Source organism: Molothrus aeneus, chromosome 10 (genome assembly GCF_037042795.1).
Source record: "Molothrus aeneus isolate 106 chromosome 10, BPBGC_Maene_1.0, whole genome shotgun sequence".
Lineage (NCBI taxonomy): Eukaryota > Metazoa > Chordata > Aves > Passeriformes > Icteridae > Molothrus > Molothrus aeneus.
In genome coordinates, this window is record NC_089655.1 from 17,640,586 (window position 1) to 17,658,490 (window position 17,905).

The 17,905-nt window shown below is 42.9% G+C and overlaps 2 protein-coding genes across 3 annotated transcripts in view; one reads left to right on the forward strand and one right to left on the reverse strand.

The window, feature by feature from the left end:
* Positions 1-17,905, forward strand: part of MCF2L2 (MCF.2 cell line derived transforming sequence-like 2) — a 153,620-nt gene that overhangs the window by 76,563 nt on the left and 59,152 nt on the right. The window lies entirely within an intron of this gene.
* On the reverse strand, positions 1,696-2,971 carry B3GNT5 (UDP-GlcNAc:betaGal beta-1,3-N-acetylglucosaminyltransferase 5). Its single transcript, XM_066556540.1, has one exon. The coding sequence runs from the start codon at positions 2,969-2,971 to the stop codon at positions 1,835-1,837; it is 1,137 nt and encodes a 378-aa protein (XP_066412637.1). The 3' UTR covers positions 1,696-1,834.

Here is a 17,905-nt window from a genome sequence, read left to right on the forward strand (position 1 = left end):
AGCTTTCCTTCAATATACAATATTTTCTCTATATGTGTATTTATTTTCTCTGTATGCAACAGGTTATAAAAGATCTACATCCCCAGTACTATTATCCATTTGTTTAGGCAAGAAAAGAATGAGATTTGTTCCTTCTGAAGTATAGCTGTTATACTCGTCAGTTGTTCTGACACTGATAAATGATTTCTTTGTCAGCTCTTTATATGCCCAACATTTGGGACCAGTTAGGAATCTTATTATCTTCCTTCTGCAAAACCAATGATAGAAAGTTACATGTTTGACTTAGTTCCAGTAACTACCTACCCTCCATCTGAACAGCTTAGAGAACAGTCAGCAAGCTCCCTCCTGGATTCTGTCTGCACTGACAGATGCCATTATCCATTCAAACCAGAAAACCTGCAGCATGGCTCCAAGAGCAGTAGCAGTTAGTTACACCAACTTTGCTACTCACAGCTTCAAACTAGCCAGTCCTGTACAGCTGCCACAGGTTTGGCAATGAGCAACTAAGATATCTGTCCTGAGAGTCTGTGGAAGCACCATGACTGAGCTGTGCAAGGACTGCAGGCAGCCTACAGCTCTGGTTCTCTGCAGTATCTGTATGGCACCACAGGACAACTCATAAGGGCTGCAGTTTGCAGATTACTTAGCTCTGTTTTGGCTTACAAAGCACAGGCATTTTGTTCCTTTGCAAGTGATATTAACATTGAGATATATTTAAGGTACAGGAGTTTGTGGACACCAACAACCTTGAAATTTTAAAGACAATTTTGACTTCGGGAGAAATATTTTAGTTATTATGATTTGTGTACTGAGTTTGTGTGAATCACCATCTCCCTATCCCTTCAATGAAAAGTCAAAGTTTGTACAGAAAATATCCTCCCTCTCTGTTAGTACAAGCATGAAATTTTGGTTTTTTTAAGTCTTTAAGTCTTTACCTAGCTTTAAGTAACATTCCTGGGGACTTTTGCTTGCTTTTCACCTCTAGAATACTGGAAAACAGAAGCATTATTAGAAGAAAACTAACTTAACTTATTTGCTTGTTAAAGATTGGACTTTTTAAACATGCTGATTCAGTCTTTGGAAGACAGAGAAATATTAGCCCAACCAGTCACATGAATGGTATTTGATTTTTGTAGCTTCAGGTTCTAAAGGGGGTTCCTTTGTTATTTAACCACCAAGTCAGAGGGCATCCAAATACTGTTTCCCTATTTCAAAGATTTAGGCAGCTTTGAGAAAACAATTGTAGCAGGTCTTCACTTCTAGCACTCACTATTTCTCAGCTGTGCAGGTCCAGACTGACTTTATATGAAGCACTGAGAAATGGTGAATATTTGTAGAGAGTTTACACTACCTTAAACTACTGTGATAGTCTCATTCATCAAGTCAGAAGTTCCACTTTCCTCATGCTTTGAAAGGTCTACTCCATTCTGATATAACAGGGAGTTTTTTGCCACATGCCTTAGTTCACATAGCTTTTATAAAAACCATCAAGACTTATTGACAAGTTCAAAGAAACAGGTATTTTCAACAAGCATTTCAAAGTCTAGAAGTCAAGTCTGTTATAGTTCACTTATAATCCAGACTTGTATCGCTTGAAGAGTGTAAAAGAACAGGCTACAATGTACAAAGTACAAATACAACAGGAGAGTTATTCCAATAAGTCTCTGAACAGAACCTGGGACCCTGGGACCATCTTCTTCCTCTCCCTCTGCCCACCCCAAGTATTCATGTGTAAATTTTACCTCTTTCCATGTTTACATACATTTTGGATAAACACCTAAAATGTTGTTGCTCTGTCTTGGCTCAGTGGATCTTCAATGCAGATATTCAAGTATTAAGAAAATGCAGCTGAACAAGGATACGTGTCCACATAGTACAGTTTACAGAGAAGCACAATATTGACTAGTCTGCAGTACATTCTACCCCAAATCCCTGAAGTAATCTTTTTAACGTTGGGATCTGTAGCCTGCTTCCAGAGCTGGCGAAGATCATCTACGTGTCCATGAGATGTCATCATCTTGTTATAAATGCAGGGATGATATGGAGCCTTTCCTTCCCCAGAAAAAAATACATGATATTGTGGTACAATTCCCATTTTATTGGCACAGAGACCCATGAAAACATCATCTATATAAAGCCTTGTATTCAGAGTCAATGAAGCCTCATAGACTTTAGCTGCTACATCATTTGATATTACATATGCAGCTCCTGCTGTGTAGTCAGGGTAAGAGGGCCACTGGTACATTTCATATGGAACATAGTATTTGCTCCTCCTGTCTCTTACGGGAGGGGATCCGCGATGGACACGACCAATCCAGAGATCTTGAGCACCCATTTGTGTGAGGCTTTGGAGATAAGCAATGAGATTTGGCATATGGATAAATATGTCATCATCTGCAGACATAATGAACCTGGCATGAGGACAGTAGGCATTCACCCAGCTAAACTGCAAAAGCAATTTAAGAGTGAGATTGTGAAAAGTATCCAAGAAGTCTTGCTGAATCAAATCCTGGTATTTCTGGTCTTCAAGCTCAAGTTCTCTTTGCTGCTGTGTTTTCTGCAGATGGTGTGTTGGTCGTCCTAAAGCAAAAAGGGTTTTAATGTTGGCATTAAGTTGAGAACGAACATACTTCTCATCTCCCCAAGTTTGTCTGATTGCATCCCTTCGATAACGGTTTTCAGGAGAAGACTTCACAAACAGTAGGAGAAGGACATCCTGCTGCTGACATTTCTCTCTGTGGTTGATCAAGTACTGGTAGCTTGATACCCTGTTCAGGTTATCCCTGCTGATAGACAGGCTGTCATTCACAAAATGGTAGCTATTTATGAGGTATCTGTAGGAATAGGACTTCATATGGCTCACAATTTGATTATCAAACGGTACCCAAAAAATCATGAGACACAGTATGAAGCAAGTGGCACATAGCTGCAAAAAATGGCATTTTCTGACTCTTCTGGGACTAACAAACATTCTGATGCAGTTTTTATAATCCTTATTGTTGTTCAGGATCAGTGTTTTTACAGTGCCTGTGTTTTACTTTAAGAGCACAGTGTCACCCTTCAAGACCAGTGTCCCTTGTAAGGCATGATGTCTTTCATTCAGTATCCTTGTGAAGACAGCTTTGTTCACAGACTTCACAAGTCATCTTTCTCAAAATACGTTTTTCTTTGATTGAAAGAACACAGGGAGTTTTGAAAGAAGAGACTTGCAGATAAGTATTTTCTCTTTGGGGCATCTTGAAGCAAACACTACAGCTCTAGTCTGAAGTTCTAGTGTTTCTTTCCTTCATGAAGATGAACACCTGCCAATTCTGAAGGGGAAGAGGAGAAAATTTTAAGTGAGCTGTTATCAACACATTTGGTTTTAGGTTTGGTCATGGAAATGAGCTGACTTCTCAGTCACTGCCCATCACCACCCGCATACACACGTCTGTCCCACTCCTCAAAATAACAAAAAAAGAGCCGACTGGCAGCGAGTCAGAGGCGGTCAGTGCCCGGAGCAAGCTTGTGGAGGCCAAGTGAGTGAGAGATGAGACTGACACAGAAACCTCTTTCTTAGAAACCCCCAGTATCGTTAGCCGGCAGATGACAATCTCTTAAAATTCTTCTAAGCCCGGAGAGCGCCGCGCGCCACAAACGGCCGGGTTTACAAATTGTCTTTGGGCCGGCATCTGCTGCGCCCGGAGCTAGGCGGAGCCTGCGACTGCTCCCGGCCAGCGAGGGCCGGGCCAGCGCTCGGGGTCCCGCCCGGCCGCGCTCCGTGTTCCCGCCCCGCCGCCCCCTTGTCCGCGCCGCTCCTTCCCCATCAGCCCTGGGGGCGCCGCGATGGTCTCGTCCCGCACCTCGCTGCCCGCGAAGGCCCAGGCCGGCCCCGCCACTCCGCCCGACCCCGCTGGCCTGAGGGGAGCGGCCGTTGGGCCCAACGGCTGAGGGGCGCGAGGCGCCGCCAGCCCGGGCAGCCGTTAGCGCCAGGCCGCTCCGGGCACCCCAGCTAGGGGGACACACGGACTGACACACGGACACAGACACACAGGCTCTGCATGTGTGCCCGCACCTTCGGGCACCCGAGCTAGGGGGCACACGGACTGACACACGGACACAGACACACAGGCTCTGCATGTGTGCCCGCACCTTCGGGCACCCCAGCTAGGGGGCACACGGACTGACACACGGACACAGACACACAGGCTCTGCATGTGTGCCCGCACCTTCGGGCACCCGAGCTAGGGGGCACACGGACTGACACACGGACACAGACACACAGGCTCTGCATGTGTGCCCGCACCTTCGGGCACCCGAGCTAGGGGGCACACGGACTGACACACGGACACAGACACACAGGCTCTGCATGTGTGCCCGCACCTTCGGGCACCCGAGCTAGGGGGCACACGGACTGACACACGGACACAGACACACAGGCTCTGCATGTGTGCCCGCACCTTCGGGCACCCCAGCTAGGGGGACACACGGACTGACACACGGACACAGACACACAGGCTCTGCATGTGTGCCCGCACCTTCGGGCACCCGAGCTAGGGGGCACACGGACTGACACACGGACACAGACACACAGGCTCTGCATGTGTGCCCGCACCTTCGGGCACCCGAGCTAGGGGGCACACGGACTGACACACACACACTGGCTTTGCCTGGCCCGCAGCTTCAGGCACCCGAGTTACTGGGACGCACAGAGTGACACGTAGACACACAGGCCCTGCATGTATTCCCACACCTTTGACCACTCGAGTCACTGGGACACACGGACAGACACACAGACTCACTGCTCTCCCGTTAGGCACCCCTGCCACAGGTACACCTCTGGACACTGCTCACACTTACAGCGCTACTGTCTCTGCTACCGGCAAAGGTTTAAATGAAGAATCCAAAGCACAAAAAGCCGCCCAAGTTCAGCCTTCTTGCCCTGCACATTAAAATTTGGTTCTTGTAGCCGGAGTTGTCTCTGCTGTATGATAAACAAGAGCAGCCTGAAGTAGCAACTACTTGTTCATCCCATAAAAAGCCAAAAATAGCCGTCAAGCAAGAAGTGTAGGACTAGCACCATAAGGAATGACATCCCACAAACTAAGCACTTGTTGCATGGAAACAACCCCAGAAGCAAGAGAACACAAGCTATCACTTTCAAGTCAAAAGTTATGTGCAACACAAATATTTTGAGACTCTTTTAGCCATCTGAAGTCTTGCAACCAGAATAGCATGATGAGAACACAACAGAGTATACAGTGATAAGAATACCTGGGGCAATTTTGTGGTGCTCCAAGAAAAGGACCAGCTGCTCAAAATGGAAACCATGCATTGGTGTACCCGAGGATTGCAGATTGTAATGCATAACAGAAAAGCTGTATGGGCAGTTTGGTGAATAAAAGTCAGTCAGCGCTTTTTATAGTATCAGTTTAAACCCTTTTTATTTTGGAAACATGAAGTTAAACAATGCACCTCAGAGTTATAAACTCAGCAACTTTACAATAGAACACTATTGCAAAGCTTACTCTTGTTTCAGATGAAGCACAGGGGGTCAGAGAAGCTGGAGTGTTATAGAAATCTCAACTTTTGGTGGTTCCTTTTGACGGAGTGGGTCTGAAGCTACCAGGTAGTCAGGTTGTTCACTGCCACCATGATAAACTTAAAGCAGAGGACTGAAGGTAAAAGGGGCACAAGGCAATCTATTTAACCACCTGAAGCAAAGTTTACCTTGGTAAACACAGGGATACTCATCACCAAAATAAAACTTTTTTAGATTACACTTGGATAAGAAGTTTGGGAAACAGTCTGCAATTGCCAATGTCATCTGGTAAAAGGAATCAACAGTCAACACCACAGATCAGTGGACATGGCCACTGATCACCACAGATAAACAGTCTGCAATTGCCAATGTCATCTGGTAAAAGGAGTCAACAGTCAACACCACAGATAAAAAGGACATGGTCACTGCAAGCTAGCAGTGAAACTAACCTACATGACAGTTATTCCCCACTAGGGAAAAAACCAGTCTCCAGACAAAAACCAAAACCACCAACAACACTCAAACCAAACCTACACACCCACCAAAAAATCCACCACAAAACACATCATGGAAATAGCTTTAAATATGGAGCAGGTAGCAGGGGACAAGGGGCATGCGTAGACTCAGTTTTCTGCTCCCTAGCACCCTTTCCTGAAGTCAGAGATGCTGGAAAGAGTAACTTAAACTTTTCCTATAAGGAAAAAAAAAAGCCATAAAATTAACTGGCTAAGGGCTGGAACAGTCTGGTTGTCATTTCCTTGTTCTAGTTCAGTGGAATTAGATGAACCATTAGTAAACAAAAGTTGTTCAGAATTCTCCTCAGAAAAATACCTCTCAGGTAAAACTTTAAAATGCAATTATAGATGAGCAATACTGATGAAATTTAAGAACGTCTGTACCCACTTGCCCATCTCCCTCCAAAAAAGCATGGAGATGTGCACTGAAGTTACAAATGCACAGGTAGAGTCTCTTTGATTGTTAGAAATTTTTATAGTCCATTTACAAGACCCAGCCTTTGGACTTAGTCATGTTGTCCTTCCCTTAACCGGAAAACAGGTTGAGACACCACAGGTGCTATTTGCTGCTATTCAAATTTCATCATTCCAGGAAAAGAAAGCAATCCAGCTCATCAATGTGTAGCAAGAGGAAACACCACGGAATAGAGATAAAACTGTGCTTGACAGTCATTTTTCTGACCATAATTAATATGTTTTTCCTCTTGTGCTTTTTCTTGCTTGTGGCTTGAAAGCTGTTAGGTCCACTCTAACATTGGAGAAAGATTGTAAGAACCACAGATCCATACACAGTTCCTGTAACTGCCCTTCTTTCCCGCAGATTTAAGATTAAAACAGGCTGCGGTATTTCCCCCAGTTGCAAGTGCTGCAGGCTTTTGCCATCCTGTAGCAATCTTGTCTTTGCTAAAGGAGTTTGTTATTTAACCTTTCAATACTTCCACAAGCATGACTCATTGTAGCAACTGTTAGAGTTCTGTGTTTTGCATCTGGAATATATTCTATATATTAGAATATATTAGGGTGAAAGAGGAGCTGGCATAGTTTGACTTGCAAACTCAATGGTTTGTAGAGTGACCACTATGGAAAAGCAAATCCTTAGGGACCTACTTTGACTTTTGAAAAAAGTCAGTATGAAATTTATTTCAGGATAGAAGTAGAACAGTTTTGGAAAGTCAGCTAAGGAGAGACAGACAAAACACATCCTAAAGAGAAATTAAGACACCCTAGACATGAGACACCAGAGGCACAGACCCTCACAAGAAGAATGAGGACACAACAATTACACAAAAGACATCCAACATGCAGATCTTTTTCCAACTAACACCACCCTAATAAAAACGTAAACCCAAGAGACCAACTAAGACTGCCCAGAGAGAACATCTCAAAACTCTCAGCTACAAATTTTGTCATGCGGTACCATACACAAGCTGGGCTTCAATACACCACATCCTGGCATGACATGTATTTTAGGACAAAGATCATAATATGTAGTTATTTTTCACTCTTCCCACCTAGGACAGAAGATTAGTTCAGGTCACAAGTAGCTTTATCAGGATATACCAGGAAACACTATCTTAACTAGAGACACTTTTTACAATCAACTTGTAGCAGCTGGCCCTTTCGTATCAGCAACTCTGGGTAAAGTTCAGAAGATTACCAGAAAGACTGAAGGCCTCAAACGTTACCTAGTTCCAAACAGAATTAATCTGAAAAGCTGCTGCTTTCTATGTCCATGTTTTGTCCTTGGCTTTTGGGGACAGCCTCACAGTCACTCTGCCCTCTCATCCTTACCACACCAACTTTCCACAGCTTGCAACAGCTCTGGAGTTTATATAGTTGCTCAATAATCCAAATTCAGCTCCTCCCATCCTCTTATCTCCCGAAAGCAACCTGCTGAATCCCTGAAGGAAATATCAGGAAATGGCTAATTGAGGTCAGGTTGTGCCTAACCTAAGTGCACAATAGGACTCCAGGGTTTTCTTTTGTAGAACCAGATGTAACATTGTATCTAATGCTTTCATACTTTGCAATTCTAAGGCTACTGCCAGGCTCTGGTACCACAGAAACTTTGAAGCCCTAGGACATGTTTTTGCTTTAAGGTCAGGATAGTTCTGTCACACGAGCTACTCCATATCAGCTTGTTTGACACTGGATGCCCAGGTTAGAAGGCACATTTAGAGATGTGTTTCAGCTCCTGTTTCAGCTGCACTCCATCCTGCTTGCTCCATCCTGATGTCAGATGTGACATGAGATGTCCTCTAAGCTGCAACACCACTTCTACGGCACTAAAGGAATGTGCCCAGCCACAGAGGTGACAGAGGCAGATACGTTGCAGTTAAAGCTGCATGGGCCAAGATTATCACTGCCTGGCTTTAAATTCAGAGAGATGTGCCAAGCCTAGTGTAAGGATGTAATCCTGAAAAGAGTAGGTTGGATTTGCTTGAAGCTTTCAAAATCTGTTTAGAAAGGGGCTATGTTATGTTTCAGAGTTTTATTTGTGAAGTAGAATTCAAAACCTTTTTTGCTGTGTTTGAAGCAATTTAAATAGTTATAATTCCTGTGAAATTGAACTCTCCCATCTCTAGTATTATGTACTGTTTATACCCAAAGTCCAAAGGAAATCTAGTCAAGTTCACTCATCAAATAAGCCATCAAACACAAGTTTATCAAGATTTTTCATGATGATTGAGTAATTGAAGATGACGAAAGTACGTGTCTAAGTTAATGGGGGCAAAGCCTGAATGGACTTTGCTGCCTACAGCTTTAGCTACAAGATTATTAACCCAGATTCCTCAGATGGTTTTTCTGTTGCTGACATGTCTTCACAAGTCATGTTATCTGTCATCTCTTCCCAAGCCTATGTCCTCCTTCTTCATTTCCCATTTTTTAAAAACTTCTTATATATTAAGCATTTATATATTAATCTTCAGGTTCTTCTTTTATGTGAGCTGTGCCACAAAATGAAGAACAGTTCCTGGCACTTCTGTGACTTCCTGGCATAGTGACAGATGGTCACATTAGGAAAAAAAAATGCAGTAAGTTGCTTAGCTGAGGCTGCCTTCCTACATAGTTTGCAAGCACCAAGATGAAAAGTCACAAACAGCCTGCAAATAAAATAATTTCAAAAATGTAAAGACTTCCTCTGTTACACCTTGTTCTGTTCAAACTGTTGAGAAATGGAAGCCAATTCAGACAAGTATTTAGGAAAACATGGTCACAATGGCAATGGAATTAACATCAAAAAAAACAGTCCTGTGCTCCAAAGATCTATGAAAAGTTTAGGATCAGGTCACAGATGTTGCATCAATAAGGAACATAATGCAGCAATGACTGACGGTAGCTTTGCAAATTTTGTTTCAAGAACATATAACCCATCTTCTGCGACTTCCAATGCAGGCTTCACCTGCAAGCTCTTGAGTGTGCCTACAGCTCCTACTCAGGGTACAGTTTCCTGGGATGGTACAGCAGTATTCTTACATGCTCCTTGTGTATGTGTTGAGGACTTCTCAGGTTGAACAGACACCTGAATTTCCATGAAGGTAAACATCCAACACTTTCCAAAACACAAACTCCTTAAATGATCCTGAAATTGCTCGGTCAAGAGGAATCCCCTTTTTAAAAACAATGGGCATTGAAGCACAGCACTTTGTCCAGGGAAGTTCTGCATCAGAATAACTATAACACCACCTAGAAAAATGAGCCTTTTGAAGCTGTGCCAAATTGCTGATTCTCACTGATGGCTAAAACTTGCAATGGCTGAGCAATGTTGGCAGAGAAATTAAAAGGATGGCAAAGCTTTAGATGGCAGTTGAGTAAAGCAGTTCAATTCCTTCAGGGCTGGAAGCAGAAACAGGTTGTAAATGCTTAGCACTGCCAGGAAGCAGCTAATTGCCAATAGAGGTTTAGTTTCTACAGAGGTTTTGCACTTACTGTAACTATTGGGTGGAAAAAAAGAGAATTATTTCTTCTAACTTTCCACTATTGGGTGGAAAAAGAGAAATGATTTCCCCTAAAATGAGTTGAAACTTCCCAGCTGCTACAAGCCAATATAAATGGAGACATCTGCCAGAAATGACAGATTTGCCTTCTTAAATGGCCTTTATCAAGACCAGTTGTCCAAAACAGCCACTACGGAGATGGCAGGAGAGGAGCAGGACCACATCTTTCAAGCATCAGTCTACATTAGCCTGCAGTTCTCAGTTGTTTTAACCTCCCATATCCACTGCAGACTCTTCCCCATACAAGCTAGAAAGAAGGACAGCATTTTCCAGAATGAGTCTCCAAAACATGAGTCATTTAGTTCAAGGGATTTTGCATAAAATGCACAAGCACGAACATGAATTTTTTTGCTTGACATGCAGCAGATGAGGTAAAAAGAGCCTGTTCTTTCACTGACAATAAGGATAATATTCTGAAATTTCTCTCTGTCAGTGACATGACTGAGGCCACATGTCCTCAGTTCTGAGAGGAGGGACTAAGTTAAGCACTCAACTTCCACACAGACAAGTCAGAACTCTTGAGACTCAGCTACAAAGGGTGTAGTGGCACCTATTTTACAACCTACCACATTTGTTTTGGCAGCAGTGAGCTCTAATGATGCACTAAGCAGCAGTCTGAATTTATGTAAGTTCACTTTCACAGTGCCAGCATTTAAAGACATGACTCTGGCACACATTCCTTTCTACTCCCATGCACCAAGAGAAAGAGGTAGCAAAGGGGTAGAGCACACTAACTGCAGCTGTTAATGTTACCCCATTACTATAGCCTCTGGAGAGTCACCTCCCTCTCCATTTTACAGTAGATCATTTCTGTTCATATTTGGAGTCTTATCTGTGCAAGTGGTGCAATGAATTTTCTAGTGATTATAATATCACTTACTCCCAGGATATTATAAACACAGCTTGCCTGCAAAAGTGAGCAAGGACCACAAGAGGCATTACAAAGGGCTCACCACTACTTTCTGTCCCACATTAGTGTATCCACCTGCTTACAAAAGTGGATTGCAGACAATCTTGCAAGGACATCCCATTAAACATGGCACGCTTTGAGCTGAACATTGAAGAAAACGATTTTCCTCATACTGGAGAAAGCAATTGTGAAATATCAAGCAGTTAAGGGTCCAGTATAAAACTCAACACTGGAAGATAATTATTAAAAATTCCCTAGTTAGGCATTAATACTGAATGTCCCTGTTTCATAGCATGTTCCAGTTGAAGAGCTACAACATCAGGACCCCACCTAATCAATAATTTTTTTCAGGTGGCTGTTTTAAGTAAGCCCATTCAAATATTTATTTGCAACTTGGTTTAGAGATGTTATTTCCTGCCTATTTTCCCCACAAACCCAAGGTGATTTCTGTTCCTGTCTGCAGGAACAGAAGATCAAGCTGAACATCTATCTGAAGCAGACTTTTTCCATGCTAGCCGCCAAACTAAAAGAGGAAGTCAAGTTTCAGACTGACACAACTAACTGTAAGACTAGTTCAAGCTGCCTTTCTAGGGGCCTCTCAGAAACCTTTCTTTTGCCCAGTAAGAATACTTAAAAATAATGCAGGGCCTCAGAAAGTGTGTGAAGGGCTTGTTTAAACCAAAGGCTAACACCATTGTACCATGGCCATTTCTAGGTTTTAAGATCTGCTTCCCAGTCTATCCCTCTTCCTCAGACAATACTGTAGCCTATTAACCTAATTCAGCATCAAACTCCAAATGGATGTCCCACACTGCAGCAAGAGCTTGGATGTTGCATGGGCCACTACAATGTAGGCATTGAGGCAGGAAGACAGACAAATTAGAATTTGTAAGCTCAGTTTTAGATTAGGATGCAGAGTGTTTTGTGCCAAATTATTATGTTTTTCTCCTTTAGTTAGACCAGTGATGATAAAACATATTGGAATTAAAAATGTCAAATATGCTGGTTAACTTGAAAGGTGTGGGAGCTGGTGGATTTTCTTAGTGCTCTATTAGATTAACTCTCCCTGTTCTGCACTGAAGTTAGCACAGACCAGAGGTGAACTCTTGAGTCCACATAGCACAGTGTCATCCCATCAAGACTTCCCAAATCATCCCAGCTGCTCTCTTAAGCATGGCTCATTCAACTCAGCCAAGTCTCTTGCTGATTTACCATCCAGACACCATTTATGCTCTATAGACAACTGAGCATGAGTCCTGCATCACTCTTCTGCTTCAAATCTTTTCCCAAACCTACAAGTAGAGCCCAGGGAGACAAATCTTCAGGTTTGCTTGTAACCTGCAAAGCACATCCACAAGAATTTGAGGAAGCTGGGTTGCAGAACACTAGTGCTCATTCCCATCCTAAGATCCTTTCAGTAGAACCTACTAAAAACTCTTCCATCAACCAGGAACATAGCTGGTTGTCAGGGAGGTATCCAGGTCTGCAGTTTCAAGGCCATGTTTTCCCCACCACATGCACACACCCAGCAAGCACAAGGTCCAACACTGCACTGAATCCACCATGCACTTATGCACACGGGTCTGGTAAGTTAAACTATAGGATCAGTGTAGAAAGGAAGCTGCTCTGTGGAGAAAAACAATACTTCTATCAACACCTAAGGATGCATGTGCATATAAAATTAATTATAAAAAATGAACTTTCTGATTAATGATAATGAGGAAAAGAACCTCTTTAAGATGACCCCTAATGGCTCATTCCCTCCCATGAATGCAGTAGAGCTGCCACTACCACAACACTTCAGAGGCCTCCTCTTGAGATCACCAAGAGCAAATATTGCCCAAGCCACTCCATCTTTCTGTACACCCACAGACCTACATGCACTTAAGAAGAGACAGTCATTCCCCACTGTTCTTTGGCTCTGAACAGAGCCTGCTCTTGTTCATCCTCACCCCCTCCCATTCACTGCTGTGCATAGCTACCACCAGCACTTAGGGCAGAAAGAGAGAAATGCTGTATTCTGCTTGAGGCTGAGGGAAGAGGAAGGTTGTTAATGACCCTGTCTGCTTCTTGCATAATCCCATCTAGTGAGTTGTCTTCTTTCATTCATGGGAAATGCATCTATTTGAATCAAGCAATCAGCCTGTCCAATCACACATTCATTTCTTGTTTAGCATTTGTACTGCAGTTATTTTCTTGAGAGATTAATTACCATTTGGGGTAGCTCAGCAGTAATTGGATACAACTCTGCAGATGCTGTGTAAATTTGAAGTTTATATATACTATACACACACACACACACGCACACACACACACACATTTTCTATAAAAGCATGAAGTACCAGTCATTCAATATATACTAGCAGAAGTTAAAGAACTTACATTTTTAACTACTTTAAAATTAAAGTTACACAAACAGCACCTTAAATTCAACTAAAGAGTCACTCTAACTCGAGGCAAATCTCTGTCTAGAAATAGGAACACATCAGACTGTCCATTTCTCCAACTTTCTCAGCCTTCAATTCTGAATGCATTCACAGTTTTCACAGACCAAAGAATAGCCCGAAATAGTTGTAGCATTGAAACTGAAGAAAGAGGCACGGGAGATAGTTTGAGTAACCAAACTCCTAAACAAACAAGCACTATCCAAACCTGTAAGGTTCATGTTCTCTAATTTCTATTTGTGTAAAAAATCGCTCTTCTTGGGAAGGGTCTGTCAGTTAGGGGAGAAGGTTATATAAGCAAACTTTTGCTATTATAAGTGTACTTGAGGAGCTGGCCACCAAAAAAGACCAGAGAGGATAACGCTTCACCACTGATTTAACACTTCTGTGACATCTGGATTCACCTATCCAGCTATCCTTTTCCATCAGTTCAGTAGTGAAATGTTTCATTTCAATTTTTTGTATGATTACGTAAGTTTCAAGGTTCTTATGTGGTTTGCACATTTTAAAGTTTTCAAGACAGTCAAATATTTCACATAACAAAGTGATCGTTCTTTGAAAATTTAAAAACAGATTCAGTATTGAAGGCTTCTACATGCATATTCAGGGTGTCCATGATTGCCTCAAGCCAGCCAGAAAGACGTAAGCATTTCAGATTTTAGGATAATGTGGATCGAGAACCATCAGCATATACAAAGGAGCTGCAGATTGGCTGGGATAATAGCGGTGCAAGGCTTTGTTTAAGCCTGTCTGCAAACAGGGTGGGATGAATTCCATTAGTCCTCTCCTACTTCTGTGGGAACTAAGGAGAATTTTGGCTTTTATACAGCCTCTTCTGCAATGCAACAAGGGCAGGGATTGAACAGGAGATACTTGCCTGCTCTTAGTTGTTATTAAATATGGGGAGCGGGACGAGCACAGGCTCATGGCAGAAAAGCAAAGCAAAGCAAAGCAAAGCAAAGCAAAGCACCCCTCCTTGCCCACCCCGTGCACTTAGGAGGAACACAGAGCTGCAGCTGCCGAGGAACAGCATCCTGCAGTTCCAGCTCATCATGGCTCAAGTGCCCTCCCTGACAGCTGCTAACAAGCAGCCACAACAAGCCACAAAACGGAGGGCTAACCAAAGAGTTCCTCAAGATGCAAATCAGATAAGAAAAGTCAAACAAAGGAGCTGCTAAACACTCCCAATATGTTTAATAAGGAGTGAGATTTCTCCGAGGTAACAGTCTTTGTAAATTAAATGAAGGAACTAGTGCATTTGCATTTAAGCAGAAGTGCTTGTTTCAGCTTAGGAGAAAGGGATAATAGATGACATTAGTCAATAACATCAAGAGCCAGTAAAATAATATTTTTACATATATAAAAATACATGTCTGTTGTACATATGTGTGTATATACACATACACACTTCTTTGCAAGATTAATATAAGGCCAAGAATGTAACAAACTACCTACAGCGCCTGTATACACACAGCACCTGATTAGGAGCTGCTGTGAGGAAGCTGTGAGGAGTTTAGTGGAACGGAGTTAAGTAGAAACTACAAATGCAATTCAGTGAGAGAGATCCACAAAACACCAGTCTGTGGACTGCAGAAGGAAGCTACACAGGTGGGAGCAGAGGCTTGCAAGGCAGGGATGACTTAAGAACAAAAAGCAAAGATGTCGCTAAAGAAGCCTGATCGTTCTAGAAAGTTGAACTTGGAGAACAATGCACTAGAAAGCCAGTATTTGTAATTACCACAGGACTTTACTCAGGGCTAGCTGACAAAGCACCTGGAACCTCAGCAAACAATTAGTCATAGGTATGGTACCTTTGCTGCGCTTGTTACCTACTAGAAGTTTTCCTACTAAAAATGTAGTGACTAAATATGTTACTGAAAAGTCAGGAAAGTTACAAGGAAGAAAGCACTTTGTGTGAAAGTGCTTTGTGTGGTTTTAACAGTAAAACACATGGATTGCACAGTCTGGTGCACAGTGCAATGTTAAAGACTAAGCATCCTTTAGTTAACTAAGTCAAGTAGCAGAAAGTTCAGCCTTCCTTTGTCTGTTTCATATTCCTTACAAAAACAAAGCTAATCGAGGGCTGAGGGCACAGGGCTGCAGCCCTGTTGGTGAACTGCTACTGATGAGTAGCAGTTTAAAGTACAAGAAAAACTAAGTTTTCTGCCCTAAGACAAAAGGTCTGTTCTATCTGACAAGCCTCCTCAGGTCTTAGTGGAGATGAGACTGGAAGAAACAAATGATGCAGGATATAATGGGAGAAGAAATGTGAGCAGTCTTAGCAGACCAACAGCATGTTCAGTTTGAAGAAACTTTCCTTAGCTCTAAATGCATAGGACCAAATAAATCCCTTCCTTTGCTGCCATGTCCCAAAGCACCTCCAACCATATGCTCGTTGACAAAAGATGTTCTTTATTCCCAACTTCCTGCCTCACTGGAGTTGGTGAGGTTGAGCTGCTGCACCTGAAAGGTGATCATGAACCTTCAGAGCATGGCAACATTCCTGGGAGATCTGAGGGACCATTTTTTATTCAAGTTTTAAACTACATTCAGAAATCTGGAGTTGGTACCAGACAGTCAACCTTGACCTCATGAAACTGCTTTGCAGAAAGCCAAGGCAGGAAATCCTACAGCCTGTGGTCCTTGCAGTGTGTACATGTATGTCCCACTTTTACAGCCCTGCCAACTAAGTTGCTTTTGCTTACAACAACATTCCCTTCTTCTGAGGTCATCTGTTTGCAGGTTGTTTAAGCATCCTTGGGATCTGTTATATTTTCTGAGTTATTTGGGCATGTAGCAGCCACAGCATGTCCAAGCCACAATTCTGAGTTGAAGATCAGGCTACACAGCCAGCCAAGCAACAAGTAAACTTCAGGACTGGGACAGGTTCATTCGAAAACATTGCAACTCCCAAATCAAGGCATGTCATCATCCTACTTCCATGCATGGTGGTGGTTTCCCTATTGACTATAAAATTTAAGTCAAGTGTCATCTTTCAAAGATCCTTCCACAGCATTCTCCCCTTTGCTGCCAGGGACAAATGTCCTACATGGAAAACCTATGATAGAGTGGAACCTCTAGTATCCATTACTGTTATTTCAGTGTCTGAAGACTCAGGAATTCACAGATCTCAGTTCAGGATCTGGACCACAATCTCCCAAATAATGCAAAGAATACAAATATATGTCTCCTTTATCAGAGAAAAATCCTGCTTTCACTTCTGACCAATCTGACAGAGGTAGGCCATGCTGCTTTCCACAGGAATTTAAAGATTAGTTATTACTGAGGTCTGCTTGAGATGTGCACATCCTAGGAAGCTAAGGAAGGTATCTGACTAAACTCTGCAAGTGCCATGTGGAAGGAAGAGCTGGTACTGCAATGCTCATCCATCACAGTAGTGCAATGCTCATCCATCATGTTCTGGTTCCCTCCACCTCTTTCTGCCAGTCCCAAGTCCCAGCCAGACCCACTGCAGTAACAGCAATGCCACAGGGAGACTTCCCAACAACAAAAGCCCCTCAGTACTTCTGTACTTCTAGTAATCAACATCTTCAAGGTAGAGGATTACCTGGACAACTACTCAGGCACAGAGGGATAAAACCATGGCAGAGGCAACACTCAGTACATCCTGGATGCTGTAACACTGTAGGTGCAGAGTGACACCAAACACATCAGCCACTGGCATTTCCAATGATAAGCCATGACTTGCAGGGTTTTCCACATGCTTCTCTCTAATCTGTAGGTGAATTACCATTCCAAGCATCAGTACTCACTCCTCCAGTTTGGCCAGATGTCAGAGAGATTGTCCCAACTGTTGCTTTGGGCAGCAGGAGCAACCAGTTTGTTTCTCAATAATTTGGGATCTCAGAGCAAGCAGAAAGTGATACAGTTTTGTTTCACTCAGTGGAAGACAACAAGTAAGCAGAATTTCTAAGCAGAAAAACAAGCAAACAAACTCCAAACCCCTTGCCTGCAAAAAAAGCCCACATTTTTACTGCAATACTACATTTCTGTATATAATAAATGATGGACTTCTATGAAACTAGTTCTGGGAAAAACAACCAGTAACTTCCATAATACCAGAGCAACACACAGCTCTACGTGACAGTCCAGGCTTCTGGAATACTGCTAGAATATTCCATAGCTGTTATCAACAGTGGCTGTCTCCTGCCCTATTCAACAAAAACCCCTTAGATTGCAGCTATTTTTCCTTTCAAAAAATAATCCGTTCATTTTCTAGACCCTTTGCCTTTCCAACTGCTAGAAGAAATGCAAGTACCGAGGAGAAGTGAGAACAAGACAGCATCATACAAACCAGGTTTCAACAGCTGCACTGGTGGTTTCAACACTGCTGCTAAGAGATCCTCAGGCATGCGCCTGGGTAGTTCGGAGTTGAGGATGCTGCAGCACGTACCGAGTTCTGAGCTGCCTTGCCGAGTCAAGATAGTTACAGGGCTTCTTATCATTGTCTTGCACTCCGTGTAGTTGATCACACCGACATCTCCCATCTCGGGTAC

Excerpts from the sequence above, each read along its gene's own strand:
- B3GNT5 (XM_066556540.1), bottom strand. The coding sequence starts at position 2,971 with ATGTTTGTTAGTCCCAGAAGAGTCAGAAAATGCCATTTTTTGCAGCTA.